The sequence below is a fragment of the Labrus mixtus genome, chromosome 7, assembly GCF_963584025.1.
Source record: "Labrus mixtus chromosome 7, fLabMix1.1, whole genome shotgun sequence".
In the NCBI taxonomy this organism is placed as follows: Eukaryota; Metazoa; Chordata; class Actinopteri; order Labriformes; family Labridae; genus Labrus; species Labrus mixtus.
Genome location: NC_083618.1, coordinates 14,839,041 through 14,856,984, shown reverse-complemented (window position 1 = coordinate 14,856,984; position 17,944 = coordinate 14,839,041). Strand labels below are relative to the sequence as shown.

At 39.5% G+C, this 17,944-nt stretch overlaps 1 protein-coding gene across 2 annotated transcripts in view; it reads right to left on the bottom strand.

The window, feature by feature from the left end:
• col2a1b (collagen, type II, alpha 1b) overlaps positions 1-17,944 on the bottom strand; it is a 47,213-nt gene that overhangs the window by 3,913 nt on the left and 25,356 nt on the right. For both annotated transcript variants that reach the window (XM_061043199.1, XM_061043201.1), the window contains 24 exons: positions 16,981-17,079; positions 16,621-16,674; positions 15,699-15,752; positions 15,232-15,285; positions 14,475-14,528; positions 14,059-14,103; positions 13,870-13,968; positions 11,109-11,216; positions 10,940-10,993; positions 10,707-10,760; positions 10,532-10,585; positions 10,193-10,246; positions 9,072-9,179; positions 8,585-8,638; positions 8,419-8,472; positions 7,219-7,380; positions 6,066-6,173; positions 3,651-3,758; positions 3,322-3,375; positions 2,540-2,647; positions 1,645-1,698; positions 1,344-1,451; positions 1,119-1,172; positions 905-1,012 (listed from right to left, as the gene is read on the bottom strand). In XM_061043199.1, coding sequence (XP_060899182.1) covers positions 905-1,012; positions 1,119-1,172; positions 1,344-1,451; positions 1,645-1,698; positions 2,540-2,647; positions 3,322-3,375; positions 3,651-3,758; positions 6,066-6,173; positions 7,219-7,380; positions 8,419-8,472; positions 8,585-8,638; positions 9,072-9,179; positions 10,193-10,246; positions 10,532-10,585; positions 10,707-10,760; positions 10,940-10,993; positions 11,109-11,216; positions 13,870-13,968; positions 14,059-14,103; positions 14,475-14,528; positions 15,232-15,285; positions 15,699-15,752; positions 16,621-16,674; positions 16,981-17,079 — 1,863 coding nt within the window. The remainder of the gene's footprint in view (positions 1-904; positions 1,013-1,118; positions 1,173-1,343; positions 1,452-1,644; positions 1,699-2,539; positions 2,648-3,321; positions 3,376-3,650; positions 3,759-6,065; positions 6,174-7,218; positions 7,381-8,418; positions 8,473-8,584; positions 8,639-9,071; positions 9,180-10,192; positions 10,247-10,531; positions 10,586-10,706; positions 10,761-10,939; positions 10,994-11,108; positions 11,217-13,869; positions 13,969-14,058; positions 14,104-14,474; positions 14,529-15,231; positions 15,286-15,698; positions 15,753-16,620; positions 16,675-16,980; positions 17,080-17,944) is intronic.

Genomic DNA, 17,944 nt, shown 5'->3' with positions numbered 1-17,944 from the left:
GAACAGAACAATGATAAAGGGTTATATTTAGCATTTAATAACTTTTAGACATTTCTCTTTTTGTCCAGTCATCACTTCACTTGTGTAGTCTCTTTGATTTCATTTAGACTCGATAGATCCCCCTCATGTCAGGTAATGATTGAGAGCTGTTTTGAAATCTGTTCTCTGGTCTTATTTCAATCTTCGTGTGAAGGACTTAAAGATGCAACAATGAATGCAACAACAATGAGCTAAAATTATGTCAACCTGTGTCCTCGCTACATTTTATTTAGTTGTCCATCTTTTCTGGTTTTGATCAAGTTTTTGTCTTCATTCTGTTAGTAGTAAGTACCCCCCTCCCTTCTGACAGGGAAAGTCCCCCGCTGTGAGGAGCATATGTGAACGGCTAGTTCGGGAGAATCTCTGGAGAACTCCCCCTGTAAATATCTAGGTATTATCCGGAGTGCATATGTGAAAACGGCTCATTTTATCCAAAATTTAACATTTTTGACTTTATCCACACCTAGCTAGAATAGACTATCTTTGCTTTTCAACACGAGCAAAAAGGGAAGTCCGAAGAGGTTTTCACTGAAAATAAAGAGGCCTTAGTAATACATATCAGCAGGTCATATCATACAGTATGAGAGTATATGAGCTCTGTGCGTCATTCACACCCAGTAACAGCATGACTTACACCTGCTGCACATGATTTTTTTTATGGGGTGTGAATTTTGCACTCTGAGGCTCTTTGACTTATTCTGGATCTTTTCCACATCAGAGGGCGTTATGTATTTATGAATATGTTATTAATCATGTTCACCTACCTATGTGTCAGATATGAAGTCACATTTACAGTCTAGGTTGTACTTAGTCTGTTATCGTCCTAATTAGTGTTTCGGACAAAGATCTTTTCTTGGGTACTCACAGAGGGACCAGTCTCTCCACTACGACCACGGGGTCCGGGGGGTCCAATGGGTCCTGGCATACCGTTTGAACCGTCCTTTCCTCCGGGACCAACAGGTCCAGGTGGTCCCTACAGACATAGATGGAGGAAAAATCATGTTGTTAAAGACCTGCAAAAAAAACAAACCTAATGTCTTTGTCCTTTTTCTTTTTATCTTGTCAGCACTAGCACTCACTCTTTGTCCGGAAGGTCCAGCAGGTCCAGTAGCACCCTGGTCTCCAGCTTGACCCTAAACAGATAATGTTTACACTCATACATCAGCGTTTTTGCAGGGTTAAATGTTAAGTTAAATATCTTTTTTTTTCTCAAGTTTAATTGTTTTAAATACCATGTAGAAAACAAGGATAATTTCAACTCATTTGACAAGTGTTACAGAAAGATCCAGAATCTGAATACTTACTGGAGGTCCTGGCAGACCCTGAAGACCTGTGAAGCCTCGGTGTCCCTTCTGTCCTCTCTCTCCACCCTCTCCAGCCTCACCCTTGTCTCCACGGGGTCCTTGGGGTCCCTATGAACAAGTGGACAACAACCCTTTTAGGAAAACTTTTTTTTTTCTATTTCACAATTTTTTGTTTCTTTCTTCATTTGAAATATATACAGAACCTCCACAAACTGTTTTTAGGCATGTATATTTAATTTAACCTGAATAGTTAAAAACTGTTTGTGCAAGTGTGTGTATTAATGTTCAGAAAGATACATACAGGCATTCCTCTGGCTCCAGCAGGTCCTGATGGTCCGGAAGGTCCTTGTGCACCCTGTGAAGAAATCATAAGAGATCTGAATGAAGCTGCAGCAGAAACGAACCATACTGGTGCACCGATTTAAGAAGTCATTATATCTCTAACTTTTCTTAAAGGTGCAAAGGGACTCTGTAGATCAAATGGAGTTTGGTAGTTCATTTCACCACAGGGGTATGACAGAGGAGAAGAGTCTAGCTAGAGACTTAGGGCCTGTTGTGAAGGTTGGATCAGACGCCTTTGGGGCGGGAGGCAGTCTAGACCTGGATAAGAGAGTTTTTTTGAGCAGTGGGGTGGCTCGAGCTTGCTTGATTGCAGTGAGGAACACACCCGTTGACAGAGAAGAGTTGATGATATTCATAATTGAAGCATTAAGTGTAGAGGAAATGTTTTGTAGTAGGCTTGATGGTATTGGGTCTAGAGGACAGGTTGTGGGACAAGGTTTTGTCCTTAGCCAACACATATCTGTGTTATTACATACTGTCCAATATTAAAAGCCTCCATAATCTACATCTACTACTCCATCAGTGCCACTAGAACTCCCCAAAAGCATTCTTGTCAAATTTACAAGTGAGAAAATACTAATTTTACATTACAGTACCAAAGAATGTTGAAATAGTAAAACAAACTTGAATAGACAGAGTGAATTCCATGTCATTAACAAAATGTGATAGGTTGTTTTTCACTCTGTCCACAGGTCATTTATTCAAGGACAAAGCCCTTTAGATGTCCCTGTCTGTTCCTGAGAGCTCATTTTTAGCAGTTGAAAAATCCACCTTTTCTGAATGATGTCTGCTTTCTTTCTGGATAGAGAGACATCACCACATTTTTCACTTGAGTTTTTGGAGTCACTACTCACAGACTCTCCTCGGTCTCCCTGTTTGCCGGTGGGACCGACTGGGCCAGAAGCACCAGGAGCGCCTGGAGCGCCAGGGGCACCAGCGGGACCAGTGTTTCCAATATCACCCTGCGGCACAGAGAGCAGAACATGTCAGAAAAACTCTTCAATGATAGTACAGTGGAATGGATGATATATGTGATGGGTGATGTATATTCGTCTGCTCTGATAAATAAAAAATAAAAAATCCCATGTTAAAGAAAATGTACTAAGAGCGTATTTTACTTGGTATGGATTTAGATGCATATAAATCATGAAATAAAGATAAACTTAAGGTTATTGCTATAATTGAACGATTTGATTGCAGTTTCAGATAAAGAAATGCATTAGTGTTGGAGTCTGGATTGGTTTTGCAAATAAAATAGCTCCTAAGATCCATCTCATTGATGACCATCCATAGATTGTGATTACTATTAGATTCTGATTTAAGCCAATCAGGGTTCAGCAGGTTATTCAATTCAATTCAATTCTATTCAAAATGTATTACAGACAACCCAATGATTACATCGATTTCTTTCAGAAATTAAAAAACAATTTGGAAATATAAGCAACATCTGTAACATAATAGAAGACCAGCAACATAATTCCTATAATGAGAAACAGCATATCAAAAATTGACTGTCAAAGAACCTTCAGCACAAAGACACAGAGCCGGTACATCAATATGTTAATAAGGCAGTGTCCTACAACACAAAGGTTTCAACCACGTGTATTTTAATGTAGCATCATTGTGTCCTTCTCACCTTGATTCCAGTTGCTCCATCTCTACCAGGAGGTCCATCAGATCCAGCGTTACCCTATCAGAAGAAAGAACGATAGTGTAAAGGGTTTCCACCTCCACCAAGCCAGCTGTCCTATTGAATACTGATCAGCTGCATAATGAGCTGGCTCCAACAAAACACATCACTAATACGGTGTAAACACAATGCAAATGTATACATGATGTACATAACAGTGTATTTCAATAGACTTGGCCTACATTGCACAATTCTGAAATTCCAGTCATGTAACATCGGTTTGAAAGATGTGATTCTAAACTTATGCTGTGTGTCGATGATGCCCTATTACTGACCTCTCTGCCAGGCTCTCCCGCAGGTCCAGTGAGTCCAGGGGGTCCAACAGGTCCAGGGGGTCCACGGTCTCCGCCGCCCCCAGCAGCTCCCTGCTTTCCAGGCTCACCCTGAGAGGAAAGAAGAAACAAAGTCGGAAATTATTAAACATAATTAAAAATAATCCAATAATTTATCAACTGATAAAGTACAGAGTTTTGTTATATTGTATTCAGTCTGACATCTTGTGAATACATGTTTTGGACACAAAGTGAATGGTTGGTTTTGACTCACTTTAAATCTAATTATATGCATGTAAATAAATGAGGCTTGTACTGGCCAGCTCAGAGGTTTTCACTGTAACAACATTGAAATTAATATTATATCATTTTATCAAATCTGACTTTCCCTGCTAAATTCAACATTAAGATATGGTATTAGACCACTTAGATACGGCTGGTACTATTACTGTAAATAACTTAATAAGTGGGCAACATGATTTGGAAATGACTGCTGCCTCCTGAGACTCTCAAGCCTTGTTAAAAACTTTTGAAACCAGGTACTACAAGCTTCAGCTTTGTCTTTATCTCATCAAGTTTCTTTACAAACGCTTGGTCACTAAATTTGGATAAGTTCCCACCAATGTTTACACTGCTCACTGAATCCTAACCACATATCTATAGATTAAAAAGTAAGTAAAGTGAAAGGCCTTATGATGATGACACTGTGCTGTATAAAATGAAGCATCATTTTGCACCAGCCTGGTCAATGAATCTCCTCATTTAAAAAAACCCAAATGGTTTTGGAGAAGTACCCAGTTTGTTAAGTCAGGTAGAAGAAGTTTCTGTTGGCGTTTAGTTGAGGATAACTAAGTTTAGTTTAACTTCATAAGAACTGGTAGATCAGCGAATACTGGTCTGTTTTTACATGACTTCTGTCACTTTAATACCACTTTAACTGCACTACATTATGAACCCTGTTTTATTATAGACCACCTCTTCTGTAGCATCACAGTCTTCTAGACACAACATTTATTTCTCTGGGAACTTTTATATCATTAAAATTACAATAGAGAAAACTGTAGCCACTTAGATTCAGATCTTTAAAGCATGTTCTCTGCTTCAATCCACCCCTAGCAGAGTTTGGCATCAAAACCTCTGTCTTGGCATCACTTTCATGCTTGCTGATGAATAATGGATGATGAGGACATGCCCACTGAGAGGCTGAAAGCAGGGAACATGGCCCATGTCAGATATCAAATAGTGTGGGCTGTAAGCAGAGGAGCCGTCGTGTCACACATCACACTGTACATCAAATAAAAATCAGTTCAACATGAGGAAAGTCTGTGCTCATGTGAGACAAGGTTTGAGTTTGATCTAATTAGGACACAGCAGAATGATGGTCCACAGAGTTCCTTCTTCTGCTTCTGAGGGACAGAACAGTTGCTATTGTGCTATTGCAGCTTTGACTCATGGATAGTCATTAAGTTAACTTCCCCTTTTGTTTTTAACAGACTGTATGTCACGTGTCACATGCAGCTCAGAAATGGAAAATGGAAAGTTTTAAATAACACTGGAGTGACCATCAAATCCTTAATAATCCTCCTTTGAGCCAATAAATAATACAGTAAGAGTCACAGTTCTGATTTTCATACTTTTTTTAGAAATACAGTTAGTGGACATTTAGGTTGCTCGACGATCATTTGATTTGAAAAAATCAAAACAGAGATCGAGCCCAGAACCCCTGCCAATGTAATAACCTCCAACAAACGCAATAAACCACAAACCTGAAACAGATCTGCAGCTTTTAATGTAATATTATCACAAACGTAATCATTCCCAGAAACATAATAGCAGTAGCCTACTACAAACTTTATACATAATTCCCTGCAAACCTAAATGTCTGGGCTCTCTGTCCAGACTCTTGATATTTTCTAATGAACTGACTTGAACTCGTTGGCAGCAATGACCACAAAGATCATTTTCATATTACTTTTGTGGGAAGTTATTACAATTTTAAAAGCTGAAGATTTTCACCTTCCCACAAACACAACAAATCCATGCAGATGTAATAGCTATAACATTTGCAGTAAATTACGTATCACCTTTGTAGAAGGCAACTGCTATTACGTTTGTGGGAAAAGTGTGACGAATGTGGGATTATTACATTAAAAGCTGCAGATCTGTATTACGTTTGGGGTTTATTACTTTAATAGACTGTTGGCGGGTGTTACATAGCCTCTAAGATGTGAGATGTTCTTTTTCTAGTTTTAATGTATTTTACCACTTTTTATGGGCTGCAAGGAAGACATGTTAGTATTGCCTGAATTATAATTTAAAATCCTTTTTCTTTTTGTATTTCTTAATTTTTGCTTTTGCTTATGACCTGCAAAAAAGAAGCAATACAAATGCTGAAATAGCAGATTGTTCTGTACTTACAGAGGGTCCGGGCAGACCAGGGAAACCTCTCTCACCACGCTGTCCAGGCAGACCAACGATACCGCGTGAACCAGCCAGACCCTGAGGGCCTGAAGGACCGAGGGGACCCTGAGGAGGTGGAAAGAGGTGGAAAACACAATTAATAACTACGTCATGTATCAGCAGAACATCGTTTTGCTTTTTCAACTATTTTTTTACAGAGAGGGGAAATCATCTATACACTTAAAATATCTGTATACCTGTGAACAAAAAACAAAAGTCCCTGAAAACAAAGTTTGCTGTGTTTAAAGCTGTAAGAGAGTTTGATTTGTGTTGTGTTCTTCCTCTTTGTGTCTCTCTATGTCAGTCATTCTGTCTCCTTATTTGATTTATGTCACATGTCATTTGCTCCGCCTGGGATTTTTGGAAACCAATTGCAGCAACACAAACTAACATCGATCCCTCCATCAACTCTCAGGTCTACTTAACCTTCTCCAGCACGGTCCTCTCTGCCCAACACTGAAAGCTCCCTTACACCAAACTCACAACAAACCCCTGACTATCAAACACAGCAACAAGCCCACAAAGACTGTGAAGTGTTGATCAATGGCTCAAGCCTTCATACATGTAATCAATAGGTAGAAAGGAACTTGACACAGTGGATATATTCATGTTTAAGTATGCAATCTTCCCAGATGTGTTATTATCACGACAGGACTCGTCATGTGTTGTGGCAGGGGCGAGAGTGGAGACAAAGTAAAAGCCTGGGGTCCTGTCATCAGTCTGTCACTGGGCCTGTGCTGCCCTGTACTGTCATATGTCTTGGTCTGCTATTACAGTCAGTGATGACAGCTCGCTGTATTAATGGAGAGTGTGCTCAGCTGCTGTAGATTACTGCCAAAATTGGCTCTTTGGGCTGACAGAGCTACCTAAAAGTCGACGGAAAACAAACACATTTAATCATTTTCTTCTCTCTATAATGGACACCTGTGTTCACCTTGGCGCTGGCTCAAGGAGATGTGCTGTCTGGAGAGAAGGAGGGGAGGGCTAAATATGTGGGAGCTGTAGGTAACTCGAGTGGTATTTCAAGCGTCACAAGGTCAGTGTTATGTAAAAGCCCAGAAGTGCTCAGAGTGTTATAAGGAGGAATATGATTAAAGACAGAGAAACTCACAGCGGGGCCATCCTCTCCAGCATCTCCCTTCTCTCCCGGAGTCCCAGCAGGACCGCGGAGACCAGCATCACCCTGTCTGCCCGGGGGTCCACCGTCTCCCCTCACACCTTTGGGTCCATCTTTACCAGGGGGGCCAGCGGGACCAGCAGGTCCAGGATTACCCTAGAGGAAGATGACAAAATGTACATTAAACAATTTGAATGCACAAAAAGACATTAAGTATAAGTTGTTAAGTTTGTGGTAAACACGCTCCCACAAGCAGGCACACAGTTTGTTTACAAAGCATGTGGTATGAAGGTGTGATCCCCTGAGCGGCTTTGCTTCTTTAAATAACCTATAACAACACGTCTCTCATATTCACAGTCTTACGAGATCTCTTGTTTTTCAACAATATGTTGCACTTTCTTTTCACAGGTCTGTAAAAAATATTCCAACAAACTACAACAGCTCCCGCTGTGACAGACAAACCGTTTCATCAGTGGAGACAGGTGCTAATTAAAAAAGGCTTCTTAGGTGACAGTAACTGAGGTGACATTTAGTAATCATTTTTGTATCTCCTCTGCTGCACCTATAACTTTTCTTTTTCTTTTTTTCAATTTAACATTTGTTGGAATTGTCCAATACTATTCTATTCCTTCCAGATTCAAATTCTAATGCCTCAACTTAAATATGAAGTCTCAACTGATACTTATGATACCAGCGGGAGTAAGAAAATAAACACACTGTTGGTGCCAATACACTGACTGCTGACATTTTGCTAACTTCGACTAAAGTCACAAACTCTGCATGCTCAAACTCTCTGTTATTGTTTGTTATTTTCATATGAACATTTTCCAGTTATCCATTCTTATTTGCAACTCAATAGCAGCCATTACAAATATTATTGCTGTTTAGGCTACTAGTTTGGAGAAAAAATAAACAAGTTGATTTTTGGGAAGCTAATGAATTATCAGAGCCGTGCTTTAACCGGCGTTGGTACCAGTACTGGATAAACTGTAACATTTGGTGATCAATACTATCTCGGCTCTACATAATGAAGGATGAATTTACTTTGTGTATTTTGGCAGGCAATGATAAAATATGCTTGAATGCAAAATCGAAAGTACTTAACATCATGAATGTCTCATATGTATGTATTTGCTGTATGGTTAGTGATAAGGCTGTTCGGATAAAGAAAGATGCGTTCTGTTGTCAACTTACATTGGGACCAGGGGGTCCGACTCTACCAGCAGCTCCAGGGAAACCAGTGGCACCCTAAAAAAGAAAGGTGAAATGAATCATGAGAAGAGTATTCAAACACAAGAAATGTTTCTAAATGTGACCGAGAGACACGATGAGATTAAAATGTCTTCAAAAGGTCACTTACAGGAGGTCCCTGTGCACCACGAGCACCTTTAGGTCCACCAACACCCGTGGGACCCTGAAACAAAAAACATACTGCACATTACTGCCTGGACTTTATTTCATGTTGTATACGTGAAAAAAAAAACAAAAAAAACAATCAGTAGCTTTGAAATTTAGTTTGAAACTGACTGGTGGAGTAGTTAGCTTTTGTTCTGCCAGGTGTGTCACAATCATGGACAAGGACTGCTTTCATTGTGATTTAATCCTAACTTTAGAGCAAATATTTAATCCTAACCTTGGAGAAAACATTCAAAAAAGACAATACGTTTCTTAAAATGGGCTGTCAATCACTGTCTTTCTGTTGTTTTTATCACAGAAAAACAACTTCCCGAAATAATAAGCATCCGAGTCTTTGTTAGAACTCTTCATTATTCAGGAGTGAGGCAAAGCCAGAATTCTAATTTTTTCATTGTGTTGTACAAAACAAGGGAAACAAAAAAGATACGCACAGCAGGTCCTGGGGCACCAGAGGGTCCTTGGGGTCCGGGGGCACCAGCGTCACCCTTCTGTCCAGACTCTCCCTGCTCTCCTTTTGTTCCAGGCTGACCATCAGAACCCTGAAAGAAGAGACATAATCAGTTAGATTGAAGAAATATGTCACCTCTCGCGGTTTCTAATCCCTAAGCACCAGTTTGTAAACAGTGCTATTTGTAATGCTAATCTATGCGCACAATTTGCAAAACTGTCAGCACAGTTCAGAAACTGTGTCCCCAGATTGGAAGTCCATGCGCAGGGATTTGTAAACCATGAAAAAGGGCGTTCTCATTTTTGCTTACCACGACCCTTAGGGGGGCTCAGTACATTCAGAACGCATTTAAAATGAACAAAATGCGTCACAGACTTCAGGATATTCAACAAGAGCAGCTGATATTTATGGAGTATCAATACTTATTCCCAGACTGTGTGGTGACAAGCTGTGATGTTACAGTCTGTGAGCTGTGAGACAAAAATGATTTAGACACCTTGTTGTGTTCTTCATCCTGACACAAACTCAATAATGAATCATAGAAGAACCCGGAGTGGAACAAAATGTATGACATGTGTTGTTGTCACAGAAACATTGATGAGAATCCTTTTGTAAGGATGCAGCTTATTAAAAACTTTTATTTGATGGCTGCTTGGAGTCTGTGGGAGGAACTAAATGGATGACTGATACACACACTTTGGACTGATGACATGCTAATTTCTCTCCTAAGGATAATACACAAAGAAGACAGGAGGCATGTCAAGAAAATGACAAATCAGAGGCCACAAACAGGTTAAGACAGTAAGAGAAGATTTTTTTTGATAATTATCCAGGTGTTGATAAGATTTTATAGCTTTTTTAAAAGTCTATAACTGTGTGTATTAGGGTCCATTCTTTGATGTAGTTTTGGTTTACACATCATTAACTGACTATTTTTTACCATATTTATCTAATTTTCCATCTTTTTCCTTTTTCAACATTATTGCAGTAACTTTCATAACTCTCATGTTTAGACATAAAACATGTCTCCAGGCCCGTAGAGGACTTGGCCTGACATTCAGTGTTGTGGCTCTAAAAGCTGGTCAGTGTTGTTTTGGCACTTACAGGAGGTCCAGCAAATCCAGCAGGCCCAGGAGGACCAGTCTCACCCCTGTCACCCTGAAAGAGGAAACAGGAGAAGGTACCAAAAATTAGACTTTTAGTCTGGGCTGCAACATGAGTGAAAGTGAGAGAAACCTTAGCTTTAACACGGACAGATACTATAAAATACCTTTAATCTCTATTTCATCAAATATATGATTTGAAATCTGGAATGATGCTTATTAATGTTGAGTTATTGTACATCAAATAAAATACTCTCCACCAATCTAAAAAATCATGATGGAGGTTTTTTCTTTTGGAGTTTTTTAAAAGAATCCATGCTTGTTAAAATCTGACACTTACAGGAGCGCCGCGGGTACCAGGAGCTCCAGAAGGACCAGCAGGACCAGATTCACCCTGAAACACAACACAGTAAAAATCAGCAACACTTGCAGAACTCTGGACAGTTTGTTCGGATCAATGCAAGCAGAAACACAATAAGTTATACTCTAATATTTAAATGATGAAAAAAGGTCACCTTCTCTCCGTTGGGACCACCAGGCCCAGGAGGACCGATTGGACCAGTGAGACCCTGTGTCAGGAAAAAGAAAAGAGTTTGAGACATATTTTTCAAAATAAGGGCTGACTGAAATGAAAACCCACAATAGCAAGAATTAAGTATGTAGAATGTGAGATGTATTACATGATTTTGACATACTCAAACTGGTAATTATTGTTAATGAAAAAGCACAATGGATAACAATCACTCACTCTTCCACCGTCTTTGCCAGGAGCACCCTCAGGTCCTTTCTCTCCAAGGTCACCCTGTGTGGAATAAGAAAAAGGTCAGTCACCTGCCAGGGCTACAGGCAAGTAGAGAATATTCTCAATATGAATGTCTATAAATATTCATTGAGACTTTGTTCCTGTCATGGCTTACTCTATCTCCTTTGGGTCCTGGAATGCCTGAAGCTCCTCTCTCTCCGGGCATGCCCTGCAAGCCTGGGGGTCCCTGAGCGCCGCCGGCACCAGCAGGTCCGATGGCTCCCTGTTGTGGAGCAGAAATGAATGAAGATGAGGGTTACGCAGAGAGACAGAGATGTGGCTGAGAAACTGATACAGAGAAAATAGGTTCATGAGGGTCATTGCATACTGTAATAGTTGTGTTTAAGCAGTGCTTTAACACCTTTAATGAGCATCAGTTATCATACCTCAGACTGATTTATATTAGCGGGTGTTGTTGTTTATTTATGTATGTGTCAGACATAATAAGTGCTGCCGTCTTTAAGCATGAATGCAACCATTTATTTAACAAAAAAGATCCAAGCTACTCTTGTTCTGTGCACGCACTGTTCAAGATGACCAGAGGATTGAAAGAATACAAGTCCATGTGTTCTTTTCGATTTATGGTTCCCCTTTAAGTAGAGTTTTATCACCTCTAGTCCTCATATGAAAGTCAAGATGATGGAGGGAAATACAGTCTTTGATTTTTCTTTAAGTGGCTCCACTGGGCCAACTCCTGGTCACAAGTTTTGAGGCTTATCAGCAGCCCTGTCTGCCAGCGCCTCAGACTAGAGATCAGACATAGCCGCACCAAACTCAGCCGTCTATCTCCAGTCATTAAACTGTAACCATGGGGCAAAGGCAGGCTTCGTGTAGGCGTGAAAACAGTCAATCTGTATTCTACTGAAGGTGGCGGATGTGTTATTTGTTTCTTGCAAAAATATTTCCAAGAAACAAGCTTCAACTTCCTGAAGACTGTCAGCTCATCCTTCCTCCATCAGACTCACACTCATGACAGCTCAATAATCCTCACCCTCTTCATCAGCTCCTGTCTGACCTTAAGGGTGGAAAAACTCTGAACTAGGATTGAAATCTGACCAGATAAAAAACAGCCATGAGAGCTGCAGGTGCTTTAAGCTCTACTTCTGGTGCAGCTGTCACAAATAACTGTAGAGGCTGGAAGTTGTTGATGGTTGTTAATCAAGTGACTGTGTTGATTGTTTGTCTTGTTTCTGTTTAGATACTGAACAATTTTCAGAGTAATAATGCATTCTTCTATCCAAACAATAACGTTAAATAAAAAAGGTGCCTTATTGTACTTGAAATTTTGACAAATATTATAAACACATAAATGATAAGCTTATATACACAGAAATCTTCTACTTTCTCCTTCCGAATGGATCAGAGTCCTGTTTGTCTTGTCTTTAAAGTATCCAGCATATATTCTTATTATTATCATCATTTCTGTAAGATTATTTTTTTTGGCTTTTGGGTATTTATTCAACAGGATAGATGTAGAGAGACAGGAATGGTGTGGAGAGAGAGAGTTGGTGATGTTATACATAAAACCACGTCAGGATCGGGGGTCAAACCTGCGACCAGTGTGACGAGGACTGTAGCTTCTGTAAAGGGCCACCTGCTCTACCAACAGAGCTAAGCTAGCATATATGCATATAATTGTGTTATAATAATCTAGATTTATGTGTTTATGTACTATAATTATGACCATTCAGGTTTAACTAACTTATATAAACGTATGTTGATTAAAGCTCCTGTGAGGAACTTTCAGTGTAAGTTGATTTTGTTGACCCCTGTGGACAAAGCTTTGCCTCTTATCTCTTTGATGATTTTGATGATCCTGTACATGTCTAAGTCATTTTTTGTTTTGTAGCAAAAGTTTCAAGCTTTAGAAATAACTATACAGAAATAATCAATCTTACAGTATGCTTATTGTCCTGTTTGCTCATAAAAGGCATTAGTGTACATTTCAGTCTGTTTCATAACTAGCTAAAAACTCCTTAAAGCAGTTTTAATTAACACAAGGATATTATAAAAACAACCACCCTTCCTGTATTTCTCTGTTCTATTTTGTTTCTCTTTCCCTGTTTGACTAGTAAAGAGTTGGCGTGAAATGAAGGTCCAGTATCTGGGGTTAAATATGCAGAAAAGTCCCTTAGCTATTACTGACTTAGCTAGTTCTTACTGTGGGGTATGTTTCATTTCATGGTTGTCAGCCGAACCAAAAGGTCAGTTTTTTAAGCTTGAGACCCTTTTAACAGAAAAATGTGCAGTTCTTCAGGTGTTTCCAGTTCAATACAAGTCTTATGCGTTGCATTACTGTAATATTTTGTAGCTCCTATTTCACAAGGGTTTTAGGTAATTAAGTAAAACTCTAATAGCAAAAAGGAAAAACTACTGCTTCCCACAACTAGTAACCCGAGAACCTCTGTTAGGGACCCAAAGTCTGAACCACTGTCTCAGGGCCCATAAGCGCACCAACTTTGATAAAATACATCATCAACTTTCAGGGAAACTACGCAGAGATTCATTAAACACAAACAAATCTGACAGTTTTTAGACTCTCATCTTCAAATTAAATTGTTAAAAATAGGAGATATGTCAGGATCTGGTGGGTCACATCTCCAGTAAACACTTCACGGTGATAAACACTGTGTGATGACTGTTGAGTACTGTGTGTGTGTATATTGAGTGTAGTGAACTCAACTCACAACTGCCTGAGGTCACTATTCTGTATTCATATGCTCACATGAATGTGTTGCTGCTGCTAGATGTGATAAGAACATATCAGAAAACAGAAGCTGTTTGCCAGTGATAGGAATAGACCCCGGGCCATAAAAAACCTTTAATAATTAAAAAAATCGGTCTCTCTGTAGTTTCGGACTAAATGTTCGCCTCACCTTGGGTCCGTCAGTTCCAGGAGTTCCAGGCAGACCGCGGGGTCCCTGCAGACCCTGAGGGCCGGCAGCTCCTCTCTCTCCTGGGAAACCACGCTCTCCCTGGTGTAAGAAACACAACGACAATCAGCAATATGTCTAGTAATAAGTCTAAACAATGGTAGCAAAGACAAATACAAACTGTAAACGTACTCTGGGTCCAGTAGCACCAGCAGCTCCACCCTCTCCAGGAACACCCTGTGAGAAAAAGAGACACATTCACTATGCATGTCTGAGAGGAGGACCTACTAAAAATAGTAAGACTACTTCTACTCCTGATTCAGCCTTTGATTTGAATCAAAATGATCGTTAAGAGCCTGATCTTCACAGGACATATTAAATATATATATATATATATATATATATATATATTATAGAGGATATAGATCTTGTTGACTCAGCTCAGTGCCACACTGGATACGAAATAAACAACAGTGGCATAGAAATGACAAATGCTGTTTAGGTCAGGTTTAATAAGGATAACAGCATTAATCTAATAACTTAAGCACAGATTCTTTAAGGGTCTCTTCTATCGAAGCCCATGACAGAACAAAAAAAAATGCACTCGCCTGGTCTCCAGGCTTGCCTCCCTCACCAGGGGGGCCAGGAGGTCCAGGAAGACCCTGGGCACAGGAGAGGGACAAAAAGGATGTTAATAAAACCCACACTGAGTCAGAAATGATAACAGATTAAAGGGATATTACACAGATCTTCAACCTCAACTTTATCTATGATAGTTTGGTATATAGAATGGAAAACATCTCCAGTGGTTTCACATGCTAACTTAAAGGTGTCTGCAGGGGGGAACTCTGTCAAATGAAAAAATCTGTTTTTCTCCCTGAACCAGCTCTGTCTGTATTTCTCATCTCCACCTCTTCTTGTATTACTAACTTGATTTATACTTAAACTAACGACAGCTAAGATAGCCTTATAAAATATGAGTTTAGAGGACTTTATTGATAAGGATACATTGATTGTTGTTTTGGTTGACTCAGATATTAAAACAGTTTAATTTCAGACATGTATTCAGCTCAAACAATGCAGCAGTGCAAAAACCAGCTTCCTTAATCAGATAGATCACATTGTGATGAGCTGAATGCTTCAACTGACTACATTCACCATCATCACTTATTGGACAGCCAAATAAAACTGGGCGAAATTACTTTTAAAAGTCAATTTCCCTTGAGAACATACTATAAGTGAGATAAGATAACCATTTTAAAAAGTACAGTAATCGTTACATTTTCAGTCAAAGGAGAAACTGCTGCATTTGTACATGAACTATAACAGGCAATTCGAGTGATATGTTTGAAGAGACAGACTCACCTGGAATCCTGAGGGACCGGGCTGACCTTGCTCTCCTCTCTCTCCAGCAGAACCCTAAAAAGATCATTCATATATAATAATCACAATCATCTCCTATCATAAGCATCATGTCAGGAAATTGATTTCAGATTTACACATTAAAATGGTAGGGAGAAATAATGCTTTTATTCTTTGATATAATTGGATATCGGTAAAAATCACGGGGATAATTCAAGTTAAACAGGCTTCATTTTGTTTAACACACTGAAACACAAACTGTAAAACAGGTTGTGAGTCAGTGATGCCTTCAACGTCCAGAAATTTGTGTCAAGGACTTTCTTGTTCTAGAGACAGAGCTCTTGTTGAGGCAGTCTGAGAAATGGAGATACAGGAGGTTGCTTCTAAGTACAGCCTGAGAAAACAATAAGATAATATCAGTGTTATAGCTATATGGAGAGAGAGGAGGGGGGAGACAGAGATATACGTACGCCTGGGCCGGGGGGTCCTGCAGGGCCAGTTTCTCCATCTTTGCCAGGTAGACCCTGAGGAAAAGAGGGACAAATAGATAGGTATCAAAAGTTAAGCCAAAGGTGATGCTATTACTGAGATAAACATCTGATGGCTAACTGAGCTTTTCAACATGTTTCTGATGTGGAAGCTGAACCGCAGGAATAACAGTAGATCAATTCTGAGTCACGGTCACAACACAGCACAAAAAAAAAGGTTGAATTTAACCTGTTTTATAATTTGATCACCAATGTAATTATGAACATTCAGAGTCTGAATGCACAGGCATTGCTACTTTCAAAGATCCTTGTTCTGCCCTTTAAAAACAAATATATACTGTACGTATTTTTTCCTAAATCAAATATCAATTTTAGAACGATATCTAAGAATAGTTAAAGCTCCTGTATTGTATTTATTTTAGTGACCCCAGTGGACAGAGGCATAGCTCTTATTTTTTTTTTACTGAAATCTCCTCCTGCTCTATTTTAACAGTCAGATGTATCACTCATCGAGAATCTTTGCCATTAAAATACTTTCAGCAGCAGCTAATCACTTCATCTGATACCTGCCCCTGGCAGCAGTTTTGGTTATGAATAATAACAATACAGAGATAATTAATCTTGCCACAGATGGCCTGGATTACAATTGTGGGTCTTAAAGTGATATCATAATCAATTACAGTCCATTTCATAGCAAGCTAAAAACTCCTCACAGTATCTGTTTCTATTAAATGTGTAAATTTGTAGATAAGTTAGTCAGTTAGATTGTCTGGACTAGCCTCTGAATTGAAACATGATGATATCAACTGACCAATGTTTTGGCACTTGAGCATTTATAATACACACAGGAACCAGTTGTAAGACTCAGATAATATTTTAAAAGCAGACAAGGGTCATAACTTACTCTCAGACCAGGAGCTCCACCCAGTCCTTTCTCACCAGACTTGCCAGGCTCGCCCTAAAAAGAAGAAGAAGAGACAAAATGCAGAGGTTAGTGACAGGGCCAGGATCCATCTGCCTTCTATGTCTCGTTTGAGGGATGACAGGATGTGTGTAAAAAGGTAAAATCGCTACGCAGAAGTCCAGGTTTTATTTGTATAGTTTCTATTCTTGATTTAGAGCTTATTGTAAGAACAGACAGACTGAACAACAAAGTGCAAAGCGTCCTTGGGTCCCTTGAAAGGCTCTTCATGAATTCAATTTTTTTTATTAAGTTCTACTGGCACAAATGTATAACACTGAAACAGTTGGACTCTTCACTCACAGTTGCTCCCTTGGGTCCAGGGAATCCCATGACTCCAGGCTGTCCACGGGCTCCTTGAGGGCCGGGGGGTCCTGGACGACCGTCTTCACCAGAACCTCCCTAGTCAAGTATATCGAGGAAAAAGCACATTTAAAAAACAACACATTTCTACAGCAAAGCATAGCCAATCATGTAGACATAATAATAATAGAAAACAAAGAAGCTTTGGTATGCAAATGAGGGATGAGTTGATCCTACATTTAGGGATAGCTAAAGAACGAAGCTGAATTAAAGCTCAGAGGATCTGCTCAAAGATGGATCTGCAGGTTTGGAGTGTGGTGTAGCAGAGGAATGTCAAATACGGCCAAAGGATGTGCAACAACAACAACCACTCAAATAATTCATACATGTTCTTTTAATCCACTGCTCTTTTGTAAGTAAATACATCACAAAAATGAAGCCCTCAGGGGTAAACTAGGAAAGCCAGGAAGCAAACAAGTAAAAGATCAAATAATACATTTATCATTATCAGTCTGACCATATGCTAATCCTTCAGCCAATCAGTCCAAAAAAAGGTAAGAACTACTTCATATGTCCAGAAATAAACAATGCTTACATGCTTTCAAGAAACAAGGTGTTTTAGAGCTTGATTTATAAAGTGAAACAGATAAAAGGACAACTTTGGAACAGCCTTCAAAAGAAGCAAATCCACTAAAGTTCAGGGGAGGAGTTGTTTTCAAGAAAGATAGGAGCCTGTCCAACAAAATCAGGTTTAAGTGAAACTGAGAAACAGCCAGTTCTCTTAATTGAACATTAATTCAGAGTGTGGGGCACAAACACCACTGAGGAAGAGCCTAGTGTATAATGGCTGGATGAATCTCCTGCAATTCAATTTGATGAAACCACTTATGAGTCATTACATGACGGGGACACATTTGGTAAAATTACACCACCAATTACAGCCTTGTGCTGTGTGATTTTTTTT